The sequence below is a fragment of the Cyphomyrmex costatus genome, unplaced genomic scaffold (genome assembly GCF_001594065.2).
Source record: "Cyphomyrmex costatus isolate MS0001 unplaced genomic scaffold, Ccosl1.0 scaffold72, whole genome shotgun sequence".
NCBI lineage: Eukaryota > Metazoa > Arthropoda > Insecta > Hymenoptera > Formicidae > Cyphomyrmex > Cyphomyrmex costatus.
In genome coordinates, this window is record NW_017280289.1 from 2192248 (window position 1) to 2214684 (window position 22437).

The 22437-nt window shown below is 32.7% G+C and overlaps 1 protein-coding gene across 2 annotated transcripts in view; it reads left to right on the forward strand.

Annotated features, from left to right (window-relative positions):
* The first annotated feature begins 558 nt into the window (after positions 1-558).
* Positions 559-22437, forward strand: part of mtd (TLD domain-containing protein mustard) — a 157826-nt gene continuing 135947 nt past the window's right edge. The window contains exon 1 of one of the 2 annotated variants that reach the window (XM_018548440.1): positions 559-617. In XM_018548440.1, the coding sequence (XP_018403942.1) occupies positions 598-617 (20 nt within the window). In that variant the 5' untranslated portion in view covers positions 559-597. The remainder of the gene's footprint in view (positions 618-22437) is intronic. The other variant, XM_018548438.1, reaches the window with a different exon arrangement.

Consider the following 22437-nt stretch of genomic DNA (forward strand, 5'->3'; position numbering starts at 1 on the left):
ACGGTTCGTGCCGCGCCGCGCGAGTCGCGAGCGGTCGCGAGATGGGCGTCCTGTGATCGCGGTTTTTAACCGGTGCGTAAACCGTATAAACGCGTTCTCGGTTCCTATCCGAATTGTGCGACGCGGTGTGCTGCTAACGCGGTCCGTTGTTCCCCGCGCTGTCGAAATCCCCTGTCGTGCGTGCCGCGCGCGCCGCGGCGTCGGAGAGGATCGTCGGAGTCGTGAAAATTTTGCGCCCGCACGCGGCGCGTTCCTGTCACTTTTCGTCGCCGTTCTTCCCTTCCCCACCCCTCCCTCCACCAGCGACCGGCTCTATGTGACCGCGCGCGTCACGATTTTCCCGTCGTGTGACCGTCGTGGATCTTCCCCGCGCGTCCCCCGGGGACGGGATCCTCGGCTTCCTCGACATTCACCGCTGTCACCGCCGTCCGGGAAAGCTCCGTCGTCAGAAGGTTGTCCGCCGAAAGGCGGCCGGAGCTCCGTCGGAGAAGGAGGAAGAGAAAGAGGCGGAGGAGGAGGAGGGGGGGGAGAAAACGCGACACCACACCACCGAGAAGACTCGAGAGGGCGATCAGCATCGGATACGCGTAACCGGGGATGGCGGACCAAGGCAAAATGTGAGCGAGCTTTTTTTTCTTTACTCTCTCTCTCTTTATGTTATTTGCGCCACGAGAGAGGCGAGCCCGAAAAGGAACATTTCGATGCGATGTGATTTAAATCAATGCGGGATTTTGTCCCAATATAAACGGATGTAAGGTATATAATCTTCTTTTGATCAGTCTGATCTGTGACGTCGCGATCAATATTTACAATGAAACGGTTGAGATGTTCAATATTTAAAATTAAGTAGTTCAACTATCAATTAATCTGTCGATCTCTTTACACGTAGAAACATTTTATAGAAAGGTGTTTGTTAATTTTGTTGAAATTATCATCTGATTTCCTGCTGCGTTCTTCTTAATACATTCTATGAAAGATTAATGTCTTCTCATTATACTGAGAAAATGTATTAAATTTTAATAAATCATTTGTTTCAATAGTACCAACTAAATATTTTACTAAGCAGGAAATATTTATTTGATTAGTAAGGAGAATTATTAATTTGATTTACTAATTATTTTTTACTGAGTAAATGTTTGCTGTAAATAAATATTTAGTTGATATACTATTCATAGAAACGCTTCTTGTGAAACATTTTTGTATTATTGATGCACTGGAGCTCCTTTTCACGAAAATACATATCTTGTACCGAAAATAGTACATTTAAAGCTTCGGGATGGTTATTATTCATAGTCGATTCTTGTACTCTAAGACTATCTTAAGCATAATTTGAAGATATCACAAACCAATCGTCGGAAAGAGGGTCGTCTTATCGTCTTAAGAGATATTATTTCAGACAGTCGTAAAATAAGAACGGATGATGAATACCGGTCTACGTCGGCGGATATAGAAATAGGAATGCCTTAAGGGTTAACTGGTCCCGTGTTCTTCATTTAACTTCAGCTGTAGAAAGGGACGAGAGTTAAAGTTTAAGCAGACGTTGGATCCTAAAATGAGCTTTCGTGTCCTTCGGGACCTGCGTCATTCTTGACAATGAAGGAACACTCCTGCGCTGTTACCGTATGGGATATGGCAAGACATTAGACTTGAATTCGCGAGCTTGCATTGGAAAATAACCTAACTGCGTTTAAACCGTCCTCTTCGAGTCTTTTGAAATTTAATTCATTTGTGGTCGGACGTCGAGACGCATTGATTCTTAATGTATAGAAACTTTTAACGTAGACGTCTTTACCGACGCGATATCGAATTCGCTTTGAAAATATAGAATTGATACTCTCTCTCTCTCTCTCTCTCTCTCTCTCAGCGTCGTCATATCGAAACTTGATATTTTGCTCATTAAGTTGTCGCTAGTCCTCGGACTATAGCGAATTGGCTACGTAACTGATAAAATAAGCTACGCAGCGTGCCGTAGATGTGTGCAAATGTAGACAGGTGAAATTCTATTATACGTAATATTTTAACGAAGTATCTTTCCGATATTCCATTTTATCTCAAGTGATGACGCACGTATTCGAGAAAAATCCACTTGATCTCGAAACGGCTTATTCCGATCAGTATTTTCATCATATTTCTATGGTTATAAATAACAATAGCGTATGCAGTTAAGAGAATCGGGACACTATCGTGTACGCTTTTATGTGTTCGGAATGTGTGCATCGATCAATATTTAATTATATGTTCGATACTTATATAATAAAATATCTTTAAATATGCTGTGTTATATAAGCAACACTTTATTCGCAAAACTAATTCTAACTGATTAGCCTTGTTGTTTTAGGGAGTGATGACAATTAAAGTCAACGATATATTTTGTTAATGTTAAGTATAATAAAATTAATACGACGTATTAATAAATGTACAAGTGATAGTCGGATACTCACATAAATTTATAAGTAATTTTAATTGAATGGACTTTATAGGAATTTAGTTTATTTAAATTATTCCAGTTTGTCGCTTATCAGAAATAAAATGAAAATGAGATCAAAGTGAACTTTAGAACTTCGATCGATGCTTTTGCGGAACACCTTTTTTAAGTCAATAAAAAAGTGTAATATAAAATTACTAATCGCGTGATACCTTCAATAATTGCGTTTGACAGGTAAATTCCAACGGGTAACACGATCACCAATTGAATAACTCTTTGGATTATTGCACAGGCGCCTTGTTCAAAGCTGCGTACATATTGGAAACATTTTCGACTAGGATCACGATTCTTCCTATACCCACGTAATGAACGTGAAATTATATGCGTGCTGGTTTGTTCGTGCAAGCTCGGGTTCAAAAAGTCGAAGCCCGAAGTAAAAATATATGAAATAGAAATAGATGAGTCTTCAGAAGTCAGCTCCATTTTTATTCAACTTAGCTTACTTTTTATTAATTATATTATAATCTTCCATGATCTCTCTTATCAATATTTTCTACTTTTTATTGATCAGTTTTGGTCTCTAAAAAACTTGAATGTTACGAAGGAAAGTTTAAAAATATTCTAATCTAATCGTGCCAAGTATAATAGTGCTATTAATATTTGACGATACGATGGTAATATGAATTTTAAATAAGCAAATCGTGTTCGAGTTTTTCAGTCGCACGACTGACTATCATATCATGGTTACAGAATTGTCGATATATACACACGTATATTTCGTGTTATATTTTCTTTGTACTGTATATGTTATATACATTATTCTCTAGATAAGTAAAAATACGAATATTTGTATTGCATTTATATATTGTGTTTGTATTTGTATCTATTAATTGTATTTTTATTTATTTATTTATTAGATTTTGGATAGATTTGCGCTTATATGAATATCGAGCTTTCATTCCTCTAGTTTTATATCTGAAATGTCTCATTCGTTTTTAGTAATAATAAGAACAAGTCGTAACAAGTATTGGTGATTGAAATGTGTATAATGCGCACTCAGGTGTGCAAGGCACACCCCGAATCCAACCTCTGCTACGGCCGTGGCGGTTTGTATGCGTTTCACTGGCTCGCATTCGCGCACTTTTACATATAGCGATAATGCGGCATCTAAAATGACATTTTGTTGCGAATGCTATTCTCCGAGCACTCTCAACACTTTTGCTATATAGTAACAGTGACACATGGTATCGCGTTCGCTGATGGACGGGGTTTCCCGCAACAAACGTAACTATGTCCAATAACTCAATGATGTTTTATAGAATTTCCTACTGTCTAGGTCCCTCAATTTTGATATTTTGAAAAATTTAGATATTATATACATATATACGCGCTATTGGGGGGAACTACTTACGTAGTATATAAAATTCACCCTATAACATATCTTATATAAATATGATCGCACTAATAACAGCGAATAGCTCTCATTAGCCGTTATATTCTTGTTATTTGAAATTTTCGAGAGCCTACTTTAATTGATTTGTTATATATATACATATATATATTTCAAAGTATTGTTATTTAAATTGACGACAAAAAGTACAAGGCCAGCGTAATTCGGGTAATTCAGGTAATAATTCGTCAAATTTATTCGATTAACTTCTCGATTAATTTCAATTCATTGATCGCTCATTGTTTTGACCACTAAAACTTGATTATTAACTATTAGATTGGATATTAAAGTACAGTTATATTAAAGCGATGTGCTTTGTTCACGGTAATCGATAAGCATTTCCGTAGAATTTTGTTTGTAGCGTGTGGATAGAACAATTATTTATCGATTAGGTAAATCAAGTTTCTGCTCGTGTAAATTCAAAAGAAATTGCAATGATCAAATCTTCCAATATATATATGTCGAATTGCATTACATATCACGTTGTATAAGTATGTACTTTATACAGCAGTCGATATTCGGACTAGATTCCACAGAAGATGTATACGATATCGAGACATGTGGTAATACCGGGTGTCTCACAATGAAATATTGAAAACCAGAAGGGGGATGTTCACGTTCGATTCCTATGTCGAGACTGTGTGTGGAGGTCGAACAAAGTTCAACTACAGAAGTCCATCGTTACGAACATATAAGGATCGTGTTTGACCATATAAGTATAATTAAGAACATAAATACAATTCTATATAATCTTCCAAACATTTTTATTTTTTGCAATGTTTTTAATATTTTGTAAAATGTTATTTAATTATATTTGTATTAATAATTAAATATTAATTAGTATCATCTATTAATTATTAATATTTATATTTCAATAACAATAATTAACAAATATTAATATTTTCTAATATTGATATTTTAATCTATTTTGCTCTCAATTTATATTTAAACTATACAATTGGTTTTGTTTTTTTAAACATTTTTTAACATCGGTTTTTCGTTTATAAATATAAATTTTAATACAAATTAAAATATTTGTAAATTCTTTCTGTTAATTTAATCGTTTATTTAATTTATTTATATTCAACATTTATTTCAACGCGTTGAGCTATGCATATACAGCTTTTTGTATGTATTTAGTATACTAATCTCGGCAATAATTAATGAAATAATATGCGCGAATAGTGTAGTAACAACTTAGATAAGAAGCCTCTTACTAGTATTATTTTTGTAATAGTTTTTCCTATTTAAAATTTTACTTGCGCTATATTTATTTATTTTGACATTGTCTTATAGAGACGTCTGCTTACAAGATAAGATTGTCTCTGTTATAATTTATGAAAAAGAGCCTGATAAAATTATTATTATTATAATAGGTATTAGTACAAGATTTCGTTACCCACATCTTGTACTACCATAACACCCGATAATGATTAAAATTTTATCAGGTTTCTTTTTTTAAAAATTAATATACAAATTGTTATTGGCCGGAGACTTTTGCACGCCACTGTATGTATATTATCTTGAAAAGAAAAAATGTCAAGAATGTAGGTAAATTTTGTTCTTTTGTTCGTTACTTATCTCTTAGAACTAACGTACGTTAAATACGACCGTACTGCACCGTTCTGTTTCCGTCATTGCTTATCTCAGTAAATTTTCATACGTGCTAATTACAGAGATGATTAATAGTTCATAATTTAAGAAGTTATAAAGAATTGAATTTACGATCGAAACATTATTTAGTTTAAGAAAACAATGTAATAAAGCAAGTAACGAAACAAGTATTAACTATGAAACAACAACAATAAAACATATAGATAAAATTATTGAATTGAGGAAATTAAGCATAACATTTTTGTATGTTTTTGTATCTTGAATAGAAAGTTTATTTGAAAAAAAAGTTTGTATTAAATTTTTATACTACAAAAAGTTAAAAAAAAATCGAAAGTTTTTTATCTTAAAGTTTTATTTTAAACAATATGTTCAGTATATTATTGTTCGACATGACGGCATGAACAAGACATAGGGGTATAAACTTTATCGATATTTAAATATATTTGTCGCAGTCAGACAGTTCCTTTCACGTAAATTTCTTATTCAATGAAATGACATATGTATTCGACAAATAGAAATATTAATGAATATTTTATCGTTTAACTGTGTTCATTGAAATAATTGTTTTGATGCAATAACCGTCCGAGTGTTGTTTGAATTATGCAGTTTTTAATTATAAGCGTTATTAAAGTTCTGTTCATCACACACATATTTATGCGTTTGACGTCAGGAAGATAAGACGTAAGAAGTAGTTTCTTTGCTTTCACTATATCACATGGTTTAATTATGATTCTATTTGATAACCTTAACCGTAGTTTCACTAAAAGTTATAGTGGAGAGTTATTAAGAAGATTCATGTCGAATTAACTTAAAAATAGACTGTTATTCGTAAAATAAATTGAAGGAAAAATAATTAAATTTATATTAAAATGTTTTTTAAATAAGGAAAGTTACACTCTTAAGAGTACAAATTTTCATTATTCTTTATTTTTTCTGGTAATTCATAAAAGAAAAAAATAAGAGTATTTACATTGCAGCGAAATTTTAACTAGTTGATATATTGCGTGTATTGCTCATCATACAAAGAACAATAAACATTGTTATTCTTCTGTTAATAATTAAGATGTAAGGCTCAGTTTTACCATGTAAGAGTAACTTTAATTTTGGTTTAACTTAGGTACTATTTGAAAGATAAAAAATAAATTGAGAATCGTGATTAAAATTAATTTTACATTGGTGGAACCAGGCCTAAGACCTGCATAATTCCATACGAATGAATGAAATAAATCAATCTATTTATTTGCAACAATAGCAATAATTGACGCAAGCTCCAATTTCTCGCATCTGCGATATTGACAAATTGTATTTATATATATTAGTTTCTACAGTATGCCACAAGTCTCCAATTTCTTCCATTTATCGACATGGTATCAGATGAATAAATACATTTTATTGCGTCCAAGCGACACGGTGGATCGACATATAGAAGAAAACGTAAGCGATTTTTCGCCATTCCGCGTATTTGATTTATGTATCCAATGTATACAAGAATTTTTTTTTTTTTTTGTTAAGAAACTAATATAAAATTGACGAAACTTTTATTAAAATTACATATAATAATGAAAAAATTAAATTCGAGATGAAAAATGGATTCAGAATTCAAAAATTTTAATGTATTTTAGTTGTTATTTTCTTGTATTTTATATATGTTTTTGTGGATGTAATTTATTACATGATTTTTTTTAACTTTTCATTTATAATTCTCGATGTTAATCTCGTTTTCATTTGAAATTTTTAATCGCTCTGGAAAACTTCTTTGTTGTTAAAAACAGTGATTGTTAAGACCGTAACAAAAGAGGAGTCGCGAACAAAAGAAGGCCAAGATAAGACACGGCTTGTTTTGCTTGCGGTGTCCATCCTGCCGCGAATGTTTGCGATGTATCTCACAGTTAATTTGCTTAGATACATATGCACACGCGGCTGATTATGTGCAGCCGCAAGAAGCCACGTGTGTCATGTAGGGATGTTTTCACAAGTCAGACTATTGCGTGTTTGCTTTTCTATAAAAACCGCTCTTCCTGTTGCGGGTTTTATCAAGTAATTTTGCTCACATTATTACAATTTGTGCGAGCGCACCGTGAAAATCGGTGAAAATATAATATAGCAAAGAAATTGTCTTATTAATTTATATTGTGCGAAACGTTTAAAATTAATATAAATCATAGTTTGCGTGTATAAGGTTGGCTTTAACATAAAACTGTATCAAATGTACCGTAAATTACGAGTACCATTCGTTCTTAGTTTATTCGTATGCTTCGTATTATAATATATAAACGAGATGGGATTATGCAAAATGGAATATATTACTGATGATAGGTCTACGTTGTTTCAGCAGAGATAATAATTGTCAGAGAGATTGGCTTTATAATTAAATTATTACTGCTTCAGTCTCGTAATTTTCGAAATTTTTATATTCTTAGGACATATATACGTACATATATGGCATATTAGTGCGAAACCTTAAACGTATATTGTGAATATTGTTGATTAAATAAGAAGTTTGTGAGGTTTCAGTCACGGTATATGAAATCACTTCTTAAAAGATTTTATCAAAGACACATAAAATATCGTACAATATTTTAATAACATATTCTACAGATTAATTAAAAGCTAAAGTTCTATAAATGTTAAAGTTACATTAGTTTTCGAGTTATAAACTGTAAAAAATAATTATTTAATATTATAAAGTTCAGACTCGTAAGACGCATACCGATTTATCATTTATTTATTATTAACTCTTATTTAGCTGACTTCATCTTTTACGTAATATAGGTATTATACACACGTTACAGTAGTAATTACCTCGTATCTCTAAACTGATTATTAATAGCAAATTTTAACTGTTAATTAATTCTTTTTTTTTAAGTAAAAATGTCAATTGATTAAATAATTTCCTTATTGAAATAAAATTAAGTTTAACTTTAAATTTAAATTAAAAAAATATTTTGTGTTCATATAAAGCAAAAAATTATAATTCATTGTTTTTGTCTCTTTTTAAATTTTTACGTCTCGGGAAGATTGAGGAAATTATGTGATTTAAATGAATAAAGAAAAAATAAATCGCTAGATTTTTAGAGCGATTTAATTTGTTTTTATATTTGTTAAAATCATACATGATTTTAGTTTATTCGAATGTAAAATTTAGAGAAGATTAATAATAAATTAACTTGCTTTGAATAAATCACTTTTTTTTATTTACTTTTATGAAAATTCTTTTCCGTTCAAAACGATTTTATTCTTCAAATAAATATTAGATTTGAAGTACACGATAATAGTCCATTCGCTGAAATTAATGTGACATACGAAAAACGAAATATAGAACGCCCGTGCAATTATTTGATAATAAGTTAAATATTTCGCAGCGGTTGAACGGCGAATCGGTTGACAACACGGCACTTGGCACTCATTGTTTATATTGACGTATGGCGTATTGTTATAATATGCACGATCACCTTACTGCCATTAGCACGGCAAATCTCGAGCAAGCAGCGCGGTGTGAGAGTCGATTCATTATTATCTCTTAAAATGCGATTATTCCTTGTGAACAAGTACTGATTATCAGCTCGTGCTTTTAATTAATTCTCACGATTAACTAGTCGTAAATGTATTGAAATGACAACTGCCTATCGAAGCAGCTATTATGCGTAATATATCCACTCGAAGTAGCATCGATACGGTGAATATGGAAATTATAAATGGTTATTTTATGGTAATTACGCGTGATAATAATTTCTTTGGATTTAAATGTATCTCACGTTGCGCTTTGAACTCTTTGCTCTTTAATTGCAATCTACTATTTTTTTGTATTAAGATTGGAATAATACGCGAATTGCGCGTCAGGTTGAATAATTCAGATAACGTAAAGCCGCATTTCTATAATTATTATTTCTATAATTATTTGTTAATAATACGTGTACTTTGCACAATTTATACATTCGAAATTTTGTTATGTATTGTTCAGTATCAGTATCATGCTGTGTAATACTAAATTTTGATTTCGTATTTTCGGCGGGCCCACCGTATTTTATTATTAATAGCTTTACTAGTACTAATTTGACTTTATTACTTACCTCCAATCTGTTATAGTTATTAATCGTTTTGAATATCTGAATTATGAAATCTATCGTGTTTAATGAGTTTGTATAATTGCAACTAATTCTGTATTTTTTAAACACTTGTCAATCGCGTAACATTAACTCAATGTATACAGGGTGTCTCATTTTAAGTAATGCGTTAAGATTTCTCGAAAACTATGGTAGATACGGAAAAATGTTTGAAACAAAAGTTGTATGGTTCGGAGGGGGAGATAAGAAGATACTATTGATTTGACCTTGGGTGGTATTGTTAAGTGTCAAGTCAAAGTCACATTGATTTTTTTTAAATGGAACATCATATATTTGATTCCAGAATCTAATAGCTGATAGCAAGAGCTTTTCAAAACACTATAATGAAGTTCATTTTCATTAAGTACTTTGCGAGTTATAAGAAGGTTACAGTCTTCAGCTTTTGCACCGAAACCCTAAATTCATTAACGTGAGTTCCCTTGCCTTTCACAATTCGAGGTGCTTGATTAAGTAATCAACATGAATAATTGTCAAAGAGGCCGGAATTAACAATCCGGAAATAGCACATTAATAAATTTAGCTAATGTTGAAGACAGTAATTTTTAAATCTCATAACTTCTCATTATAGTGTTTTGAATAGCTTCTTGCTATCAGCTATTAGATTTTGGAATTAAAAATATGGTGTTACATTTAAAAAAATTGATGTGACCTTGACCTGACCTTAACGATGCCCAAAGTCAAGTTAGTACCTTCTTATGTCCCCCTCCGACCCATACAACTTTTGTTTAAAACATTTTTCTATATCTACCATAGTTTTTAAAAAATCTTAATGCATTGTTTAAAATGGGACACTCTGTATATGTCTATAATTCGTCCACTTTGAGATCACTCGTAGTACTATTGTGAGACAATATGAATGTTGAACAGATCAGTTTCATACAATTCTATTTTCGCATTACTTTTTCATCATGATGCAATAAATTACATGTTGCGCGCGATTAACGCGAGTAATCGTCACATTTTGGTAATTAATGTTCGCGTGATCGTATAATTTAATACGTTGCGAGTGAGTACTATGTAAATGTTATAAAAGAATAATAGATAAATAAGAGAGAAGAAAAAGATATCTACGAAAAGCATCACCAACACAAACAACTGCGATGCGACGTTACTTATACACTCATGTATATCTATTAATTTATTATATAGGTATATACAGGAATGAACACTATTCTTTATTATTTATTTATAATTTGTTATTTTATGCATACGAAATTGATCGTTTAGTGTACTCGTATGTATAGATATCTGTACAAAAGAAACCGAAAAACGAGATCAGCTGAGCAATAAAAGTCAGTATCACCTGAACCATAAAAATCAATAACAGATGATATAGATACATACATGTATAAGCAGTTAGGACATTAGTGCGATTCCATATGATTCAATGGCTCCATAAGATTCAAGGACTCCATATGATAGCAACGGCCAACTTATATTTGGTTGCATATTAATTCTCTATAGAATTATTTTGTAGATCTATATTATCTTGATATAATATTTAGTATTTTAAATGTTTTTTGATCAATTAATTTCGGATTGTATCATTAAAGTATTGTCACACAATGTTACGAATGTTTGCAATCATTTAGGAAAACCTATTGTTAAGGATTAAATGATGATTTTACAAATACAATATATGTCATGTAAAACCGAATATAGACAAGCAATAACGCGCGCGATTACGACGAATAAATAGGAGTAAAAAATAATATACTTTGATGAATGTGAACAATGTTATAAGTACTGATCGAAGCAGTTGTTCGTTCATAACGCAGTTGTTTGTCGCATCTAATTGAACGTTTTAAGAAAATAGTCACTTAGATTTGTCAGATTGAGTTTTATTTTGAGATTTTAGAATCGCAGTTTTGTGAAACGAATGAAAAAAAATTGCCCGAATTCTCATTAAAGATGGCCTTGTCGCTTGAACATATTCTCCACTTTTTTCTATTTTCGATTCGTCGAGCTTCACGTTTTCATTATATCCTCTCGTTGCACTGACGTCCAAGGTCTTCTATAAAACGTGGGGTACACTTTTATATAAAACTCACGAGGCATATTCAATGGTACAATGCAATTATAATTAGTCGTTCAACGGTTAATGACAGATTGATAAACGATCAATGTAATGGGTGCGTAACTGCTTTCAATCGGTATGTCGAACATGTAGATTGTTTTACTCGGTAATGTAAAGGAAATGTTAGTGTTAATGCGTATGTTAGCATAGATTAGTTTATAAATATCTTATTTACCGATATAGGTCTTTAGAGAAAAATATATCTGGACGTAGGTATTTACTGCATAAAAAAAATACACGATAAAAAAGAATTTTGCTGACGTAGCGAATTGCTGCTATTGCGTATTTATTGCAGAAGTTTAAATTTCGTTCCTATAAGTAATTATTTGATATTAAAATTTGTTATTAAAATTAATTAATTAAATCAGATTTTTTTAAATGAATGACACTTAATGTTTATTTAATAAATTTATATGTAAATAGAAATAAAAAATTTTCTATTAAAAATTGTCTAGCAGGTATACATATTTCGCTATTGAAGCACAACTGTTATTGTTTTGATATAACAGTGAAGGAATTAATTTATTACTATAGCGAAATAATTTAATAAAATTTCAATAACATATTGAATTTTTGTTATATAAGATTATTTTAATAATTTAAATATATTTTTAACAAATATTTTGCTTATATAAAAAAGAATTGATAATCTAAACAGCATAAAGTACACTATATATTAACAAATTCTCCTTTCTCTGTATAATAAGAGTATTTTATGATGTTTGTATATAATGTGAATATAATGTTAGATGTATCTCATACATATCTACATTAGATGTATTTAGCCATATCATCGCGATTTATCGCTAATTTAACATTTGCTGCTATGCTTTCACATTGTGCATCAGTAATGTTCTCGTAGTTTGTAACGAAGGGTTACGGATAAACTGACATTGACAGAGGTGTATGCACGCCTAGTAGGGTAATATCGCGAGAATAATAATTCCAGCGATGGATTTCGCTATTAATAGATAGTGACGGACTTTGTTAGTTGGTTGGTAGCAAACGATGCTATAGCGATGTTGTGATAATATGATTTTTTAATCACCATTATCTAATCACGTGTGACATCGATCAGCCGATCAGCTGATGAGCTCTCTAGCATCAAGTTATCTCCACGAAAGATCAGATTTGAGATTGATTCTAGCAGAATCTTATGATAGGATCGCCTTGAGTACTTTGAGATTAATTATTAAAACGAAGAAAATCTTGAAAACTCGAATTAAACTTTTATACACTTGATTATTACATTATATTACTTATTGCTTTTTATTGAACATTTTAATGATAATATAAATAACGATGACATAAATTCCCGTTAATTTAAAAAGAACGCAATAATTCTTTCCAAGAACATTATCTGACAATTATCACATTTTCTTCGTGATTTCATATCTATAAGTGAAATTATTATAATTTCTTGATATTTTTAAACACACGTTTATTGTTGAAAACTATCACAGTATCTATTACTTCTCACCTAACATTAAATATATTGGTACCTTGGCCTCGGTATGGGTGACAAAGTCAGAGTCACACCTTTGGTAGCACCGTGTGTGATTTATGCCGATGGTTAGAAACGTCTGTCACACTCTGGCCCTCAATGAATCGTGGTAGAGTAACGAAACGTCAATTGGATCGGGACATTCTAGGTAAGAGGGGGATTGGGGAGACCCCGTCGATACCGAACGACCTTGCGGCATCGACCAACCCTCTGCTCTTCTCTTGGCTTTTCGAGTCTATATACAGTGCTTCTCCGTTTACTGCGCCCTCTTACTGCCCCTTCTCTCTCTCTTTCTCACTCTGCACTCTGCACCGGCTCTCTTTATCTTCCTCTTTTTCTCTCTCGCTCGCGCGTATCCCTTTTCCCTTACTGAGTATCTCCCACGCTGTCTGACCCTCTTCAACCTTCGAGAAAGTTGCGATGATCCGTGTACTCGATTTGCGCGTTATCGAGAACGAATTAAGTATCTGTTCGCGTTAGGTAGACGTTTTTAACTTCACTCCGTTGTTGATACACATTTTTGCCATGTTTTATTTTTATCATCGATGTTTATGGGCGTATTTTGTTTATCTTTGTATTGGTGCGAGAAGTTTCATCGATTATTCGATACATCTGCTAATTCAGGAAATCGTATATCTGAAATGACATTACAGCCAATGACAGAGATGTCATGTATTTAACATATAGGATTTTTATGAGTGTTTAACATCGGAAATGATCAATTTTTTATTGCAATGTGTATTTAAACGTATTGATCTAAATTTGTTTTTTTCTTTCAATTCTAAATGAAAATCATGTTCACGTGTCGATTCTGAATTAACATACTTTTTGTTTACAGCGATCTTAATTTTTAAAGAATCCAAAAAACATTTTGTACAATACTCGTTCTTATCGCAAAGTGTTTTAAAACGTTTTACAGTCATTGAATTGATGTAACGACATATCGACGGCGTGGCAGTGACGTTTTTACGGTGAAATAAAGATCGGAGTAGTTCAGAAGAAGGTACTCCGTGCCAGGACTCCTTCTTATCGTTTTTTGTTCGACGCAATTTCTCAATCCATCGTCGCGACGACACTGACAAGTGAGACAATGGCGGGTAAACGAGGAGGAGTCCATTCCGTTGGCAACTCGACAACAGATCCCGTCCATCTGCGTCGTGAGGGACGGGCGGACGAGACACACGAGTATAGCGAAGGGAGGTGGAGTCTCCACCTGACGGGGTGGCTACGGTCCTGGGGTCGTTGAGGGTGGGTTAGGCCGTGACGCGTTCGGCCTGAGGGGTGGGAAAGGTTACCCCGCTGCTAAAGCGGGAGGGTGCGCGCTTCCGTTTGAACATCGGTGAAACGTCAGTTACCTCGCGACGATCCTTCCGCGAGGACTTTATCCGATCGCGCTCAGTTCTCCATGGACTACCTTGATTGCGTCGCGCTTGTTTATAACCAGTTCCTCTGTTAACTTTATGCATAGATTAGTCTGATCAAGTTGATACTCGCACCTTTGCGTTAGTTTCAGTGCTGCAGTCTTAAAGGAGACTATAGAGTCAGTTTATTGGTTCCATTTATCTCGTCGGCTTTGTTGGAACAAACGTTTGGTTAACCACAGGTGAAGAGGGGAAGTTGTGTTGAACACGTGTGGTTCTCTTCAATCTGTTTGTTACTTAATCTTAGATTTCTGTTGCTAAGAAAAAGTGGGAAATTATCTTTCGGATGACTTTGTCGAACAGTTATAGAGAGATGAAAGAGGTAAACATGAATTGCTAAATGCATATGCACGATTTCAAGTGATTTTCAGATAAGATGCAGAAATAAGATAGAGAATACTTAAGTAGTATAACATTACCTGCGAGAGACACTATATCGTGTCTCTCTTGATTGCTCTTTATGTGGGAACGGAATTATTAACATTTTTTTTTTCTGGATGAAACACGAGATTTGTTTGTTTCACTCACGAGACGGATAAATCTATCTAAATTAAGATTAATTTTCTGATATTATAAGTCTGCATATTCGTGAATAATGAATATTTTGTGGATATATATTTGGACTTTGACAGTTTAATTGAAAATTCAAATTGGCTGGAGAATCATTAAGATTAACACTCTCGCGCGTTTACAGTCGCAATTTTCTGTCAATTATAAAGGCTGAGCTTACAATAGTAGACATAATATTACATTACATGTTTATTTTATTTTTGAGTAGTTGACAACTGTCGTGTGATAAAGAGATTTCTGTTTGCTTATTTACAGTGGATGTTTAGTGATGAGACGTACGTATCGAGAGCATTTACACAAATGTTAAAGGCGAAGGTCCCAATGCATTTTTAAATATATGTAAACAATAGTAGAGAGTTGATGCGCTGTTGACGTACTGCTGACGCATCATTGACGTGCACGCAAATAAATCTTAAACGGTCGTTCTAAACGCGGCCCTTGCCGGGATATTTCTTGATTAAGCAGACATTAACACGCCGTTGAGCGCACACACCGATGACGGGACCGATAAAAAACGGTTTCCATATCGATACGATGGGCAATTATGACGATGATAATCGCTCACGCGCTCGCGCGCGCAAAGTTTTGTCCGTCACTTTTACGTTTTCTCACGCTAGAATATTTGAGAAAATATGCATCGCTGATGAAATAGAATCGGATGAACTTGAGGCCGCGTTCGCGATCGCTAAACCGGAGCTGGTGAATCTTTTCAATGTAGTCAATCATTTCCACACTGATACGTAGGCAATTACGGCGATAATAATCAACACGCATAATTACATGCACGCAGACTTTGTTAACTTTTACGCCTCGTCAATAGAATACTTGAAAAAAAAAAAAAAAATACACACTTGTCTCATTCTGCGTAAAAAGAGATGTAAATCATTGAAGTATATAAAGTAATATAATTTACGTAATTATGCTCTGAAGGACAATTCGTATTTCTCGGCGATTTAAATGGGTTGGTTAATTTATTTTTAGTGTACTTTTATATGATTATATTTCCTTTTTTTTTTTTTGAAAATGTATAAATAAAAAAAAAGTAAAAAATGTAAAAAATATTTAAATAAAATATTTAATATGATACGAAGACAGAAACAAATATTTATACACAAATATAAAGATATTAAACAAAGTAAATTTTATTTTTTTATATTAATTAATAAAAAATAAAAGTTAGAGGAGAAAGGTTAATATAAAATTAAAGAAAATTAATTTTCTCTCTCTCTCTCTCTTTTTCTCTCTCAAAATTGTAGTAGGCTTGTGTTAGGCGTCCTAGTTTGTATCTATTTCGATAAATATGCATTTTAGATGACATCTCATCAATTTAAATGTTCTTTAGATATATTGTAAAGGAGAGTGTCCTGAGTGATTTTCTGCGAAAATTAAGTGAGAGACGGCATTGGTTTAGGAGATTTGATAACTTTCATAAGTGAACTGTTGCACGTGAATTTCGACTTTCCACGCGAAGCGAGAGTTACCTCACACCAAAAAATGAATTAAGGTAGGTTATTTTTTTTCAAATAGTAGAGTCCCCCTCGCAATACACTTTACAACATAAATCGACATGGAAGTTGTGAGTCCCCTTCGCAAGGGGACAGGTGAAATAAAAGTCGCTTCGCGTGAATGCAGTAGGTTTTGTCCCTCTGCGGGGGGGGGGGGGGGGGGGGCTCCACTCTACTGAAAAAAATACTGAATAATCTAACCCAACCCAGTTTTTGGTGGGGTGGTCCTCGTTTCACGTGGAAGTGTGTGAGTAACTTTTCGTTTAATGTGTTTGAACTTTAACGTGTTCGTGAATGACTTTTCGATATTGATAAGAAAATCTAATAATTTATTCTTATCATCAACAAGATTTAGAAATTCGTACGTATTAAAAGCTGTTGACACACTGTGAGAAGTACGTTCACAAAATACTTGTGACTTTCTGACTTTGTTTACATTTTTTAAGAAAGTAGTACAGTGTATGCAAACTTCACTATTCGTATTGTTATACCTCTTATACCAATATTATCTTCTACATATTATAAAACTTTAATTTACAAAATATCTTCTAAATTAATGTCGTCCCCCATTTAATTTTTGCAGGACATCACTCAGGACACTTTCCTCTGCAATTATATCTAAAAGATATTTAAATCGATCAGGTGTCATCTAAAATGTATATTTATCTCTATTTCTATCGCGAATTATTCGAAAAACACATTAGCCACGTGTCTAATTTGTTTAGCACAAAGTACAGTGCTTGTGTACGGTATTCGAACAATCTGATATCTCTTGATCTATTTCTTCTCTCTTTCTCCCTCCTTTTCTCTTTATCTCTCTTACGTTTTAATAACAAGACGCGACGTGGTAACACCATGGGAAAGACTTTATTGAGACTATCCGCGGTGCAAGAAGTAAAGGAACGAGTCGATCTCTTCGAGATCGAAGAACAGGATTCATTGAGGCGCGCAACGTCGCGACGAGTGGCGCGAAGGGGGAGGATGAGCTTTATCGCTTTTCAATCTACCGAGGGTTAAGTACGGCGAGAAGCACTCTTCTCGAATACACTCGACTGTTGGAATTCTGCCAGCGAAGGATAATAACCTTCACCCTTGCCGGAGATCATCCGGACATTTTGCATTAACGTCGAATTAAAACGATGCGTCGCGTTGCGTGACATCTATTCGAGATATCCTTTTATTCTTTTTCCTTTACAGACTGTTTTTTTTTTTTTTTTTAAGTACACGGATGAAATACATTTTAAATTGCTTTTCTTCTACTTTTGATACTTTAGTAAAAGTGTCAGAATTGCTTCATTTCTGAATTTATATTGTTTAGCGACCTTACACTGAGAAAAATTTTTTACTATCAATTAAAATTCTGGTTATTTCAACTATAGAATTATAATTTAACAAGAAAATTATAATTTGTCCATTTTAAATCAAAATTCCAATTATGCAACCAAACAGGCTCTTTTCCAGTTTATGTTTTGTAACGATATTAGAAAGATTAGTACTGTTTAACAATCTCAATATTTAATTCAGATTGTATAATTCTTTTAATTCTAATTACATATTGAAATGCTGATACATCAACAAAATTATGGTTGTATGTATCAAAACGTTTCTTTCAGTGTACGATTTACATATCTACGTATAATATGTACTTAAAAGTTATGAGCTTAATCCGTTTAATCATTAAAATCGCATTTGGAAATTTCTTAATTTGAATCCGCGCGCGTCTAGTGATTTGTTTCGTGCAGAGTCAGTATCGCAATTTCGACGAAATGATAAATCCGACATTAATTGAAAAGCAAACGAATCATCTTTATACGCATCATGTGGATAGTACGCATGATTCTTAATAGCATTTGATTATAATGAGCTTTTCATCCATAGAAAACGGTGAAATTATGAATAATGCTCTTGTAGTTCTCGTAGATGAGGATTATTGTAGCGCACATACCGCAAATATTATATATCAAGTACATTTTCATCCATACGTCGTACTGACCTCGATTCTTGCGTCGACAAAATAATAAAATACGCCCATGTTACTAAGTTACAAAATATTTCATTACTAGGAGCAAAGCTTTTTTCTTTTGTTTGCGTCGCTTTGTGTCCTTTGTTCTTTAGTAACGAGAGCCATCGCAGTCGAACTAATTAAATTTGTTAGATTGGACTACAACAGTCTGGCCAATATGCAGAAGTCAGAGATTAACGCGTTCGTTTTCAATGTCTAACCAAATGAAATTCGCCAGAAAAAATATCGTCATTATGAAAAAATTTGCAAAAAATAAATAGTAAAGTTGTGATTTCGGAAAGAAGGAAACTCAGATATGTGTGAAACAAGATGCAGTTGAAATATGTAAGAAATGTTATCTTTGTAATGCCTTAACAAAGTACACAATAAAAAAAATTGAGTATTTGTGTTGGAAACGGTCCACTCGATTGACGTCTGTGTTAACAGTTTGTGTTGAATTTTTAAATATATTCGAGTGTTAATTTAACATATTGTGATTATGTTATTTACAGATTTTGTGTGAAATTGATATTCAACGTTTCTTAGTGTCAAAATGACACAATTTATAAGTAAATGGACAAGTAAAATAAAAATAGTGTGTTTTAAAACGTAAATTCTAAGATAAATGAATAAAATGCGTGTTAATTTAACATATTATATAAATGTTTATTTTCTGAAAAAAAAAAGCTTCCCACGTTTTGCTTACTAACTGTATCGATATTATCTCTTTTGTATTTATTCTCTTACATGATATTTGTGTAACTTTCTAACGTGTTCATCTTGTGTTAAATTAATCCAAAAATTTGAGTGGATCGTTTGTGACGTGCGATTTCTGTTAAATTCGATACATTTTTTCCAACTGTGTACACTTATATATGAATGCAAATTTATTATAATAGAATCATTTATTATGATAGAACAGTTTTTTATGATATGCCGTTTTATTTATCTCGCGGTCTACATCGCGTGTCTCCTAATGGGATTCTTTGCCGGATGAGAAAAATACCGGCTGTGGAAATTGGCGTAGGCGCGGTCGTTTGTAAAATTATCGCGATTAATGAAGCCGACTCGCTCGGGTGATTAATCCGTCTAGATGATTCTAAGTGACATACCACTCGCCAGAATCTGGCGGAAGTAACATACGAGCGCAGACGTGAATTTATTTCTGTGATTGTGTTAAAAATTTTAATGTGAGATAAGATAAATTTTTATCGAAGATATTATAGAAATTAATATAGAAGGGTACATAATCATATTTCGCGAAATTTAATTTAATTTATTACATATAAAAATTATATATATATCTACATATTATTATTATATATGAAAATTATCTAGTGAAAGAATATATCTCTACTGCGAAATAATATTATGAAAACAAAAAAGAATATTAAGATACTATTCAAAACACAATGTTTTATAAAGCATTGTTTTCGAGACAAATTGTAACTTTCGAATTTGCGAGTTTTTTCACCGAGTGTATGTTACTCTGAGATTTATCTATCGTGAAAAATGTATATTCAATGTCAGAGTGAAAAACTGACAGCCGCATTTAGCGCGAGATGCGCAGTGCGAATATATGTATACGGTGCTTTATCTCGTTGTTTCCCCCTTTTCGATAATTAAAAACGCGAACGAAACGCGTATCTTCATCTCTCGGAGTTTTTTTTTTTTGCCAAAGCGTGCCTTGATATAAATGAATGTCCGCGGATGAGGTTCCTGCGCATAACTGTTTTGGTGTTATTTGCAAGTCGTCGTGCACTACGGCTATACGTCGTATTGATCGATGAGAGAGATAATAATAGCGACTCATGGCACGATGCTGTTCTGATTTGATAAGGAAATTCATTAACGCGCCCCACTTTGCTCATATTCACTGTCTTTTTTTTTTTTTTCTTATCCACCATAGACAGCGCGTCGATATTGCGGTATGTTGCATCTGGATTAATGTTTGTATAATTTTGGTTGATAAAAAATGAGTTGTCAAGCGCATTAGTGACGTAAATGAGTAAAAATGACATTTTTCTTCTATGAACCGGATGTACACAGCTTATTACGAATATATACAATTTGATAATGGAAATGCAAATGTTTATAGTTTTGCGGTAATCAGTTCACAATCTATCCGTTATTATTAATCCTCTTTAAATTGGAATTCTCATCACTGTATATTAATATTATTAATATATAACACGCAGAAAAGAAAAGAATCAAGTTTTAAAGTTCTACTGTCATAATGTATAGTTCAATAGTGGAAGCTTAAAAAAATAAAGATAAGAATAACTTATTTAAAACTCTAATACTATTCCCGCACACAAGGATTGATCCGCACAATTATTTAGGCTTACTATTACTAAATTCACAGATTTAAACTTTGCTACACATGTTTATATACATTTATGCAACATGCATGTATGTACATTATATACACATGTACATACACACTTTTGTGAATAGTTGTGATAAACACGCATTTGAAGAAAAATGGGAACATTTTATAATTCTATCAAATCTAATTAAAAATAATAAAAATGAGAGAGAGAGAGAGAGAGAGAGAGAGAGAGAGAGAGAGAGAGAGAGAGAGAGAGAGAAGAATAAGATTAAAAATTATAAGCCTACATAGATATTTTTGATGTAATGAGAACAGTATTTAAAAAACTAAAAAACAAGCTTACTGTTGATTATAAAATTCTTTTTAATTTAATGTTTCTAGGTTGAAGGATTTATTCCTTCACAATCTACTCAAAGTGCAACATACAAAAGAAATATCCAGGTTCTCCTTTTTCGAAACACATTTTTTGCACTACAAAAGGAATTTAAAAAAAAACACTGCACGATTTCTCGGTTTTTTTCGCGACATGCAAAAATTTTATGCAGATGTTAATGCAAAAGTGACAAAACATAATCCACGATTTGGCACACTGTTTTTTCCTAATAATGCTTTATATCATTTTTGTTTTTCATTTTTTTCCTTTTTTAGTGTACTCCACGTTTTGGTGGGAAGGATTTTACGGATGCAGTTGCATCATTTTTATATTGTCGCCATATCTCGTATGATAACGAGGGACATTTGCATATGAGCCTTGTTGTCCGCATGTAGGCAAATGCAGCTATAGAAACGTTCATTGCATGTTTCGCTAGAAGTCCGACTCGCGCGACGAAGAGACGCCTCGTTTCTGATTGTTTCGCGAATAATGCGGCGAGTCTAATACCGGGGATAAGAAACGACAGAGAATGAAAAAGTTTATACCATTATAACGCGAAACGAATTGTGTACAAAGTTTTAATCGTGAATAATAAATTAAACGTATGCCCTAAAGTAAACTAGGTATTGAATTTTATGTGTATATGTATTGTACATATATATATATATATATATATAATAAATAATAAATAAATAAATCCGCAAAATTCAACAATAATAATTTAATAATAATACAGAATAAGAAATGCAATATGATGACGCAAATATAACAATAATAATAAAATAAAATCATGATACGATATATATTAAGTCGAAACAAAAGTTCGTAGCGCTGTGAACTTTCAAGCTTAATTAATCTAACTGCGTTAAAAATGAACGAATTTTAAATTTTAAAAACGGTTTTCAAATTTAAAATCTATATTTTCGAAAGACTGCTATCTTTTTTGAATTTGTTAGTTTAATCATTTTTACATACAAAAAAAATTTGAGCAACACAAAATAGAAAATTTTTTACTTTGAGACACGTGAAAGTTTAAAGTT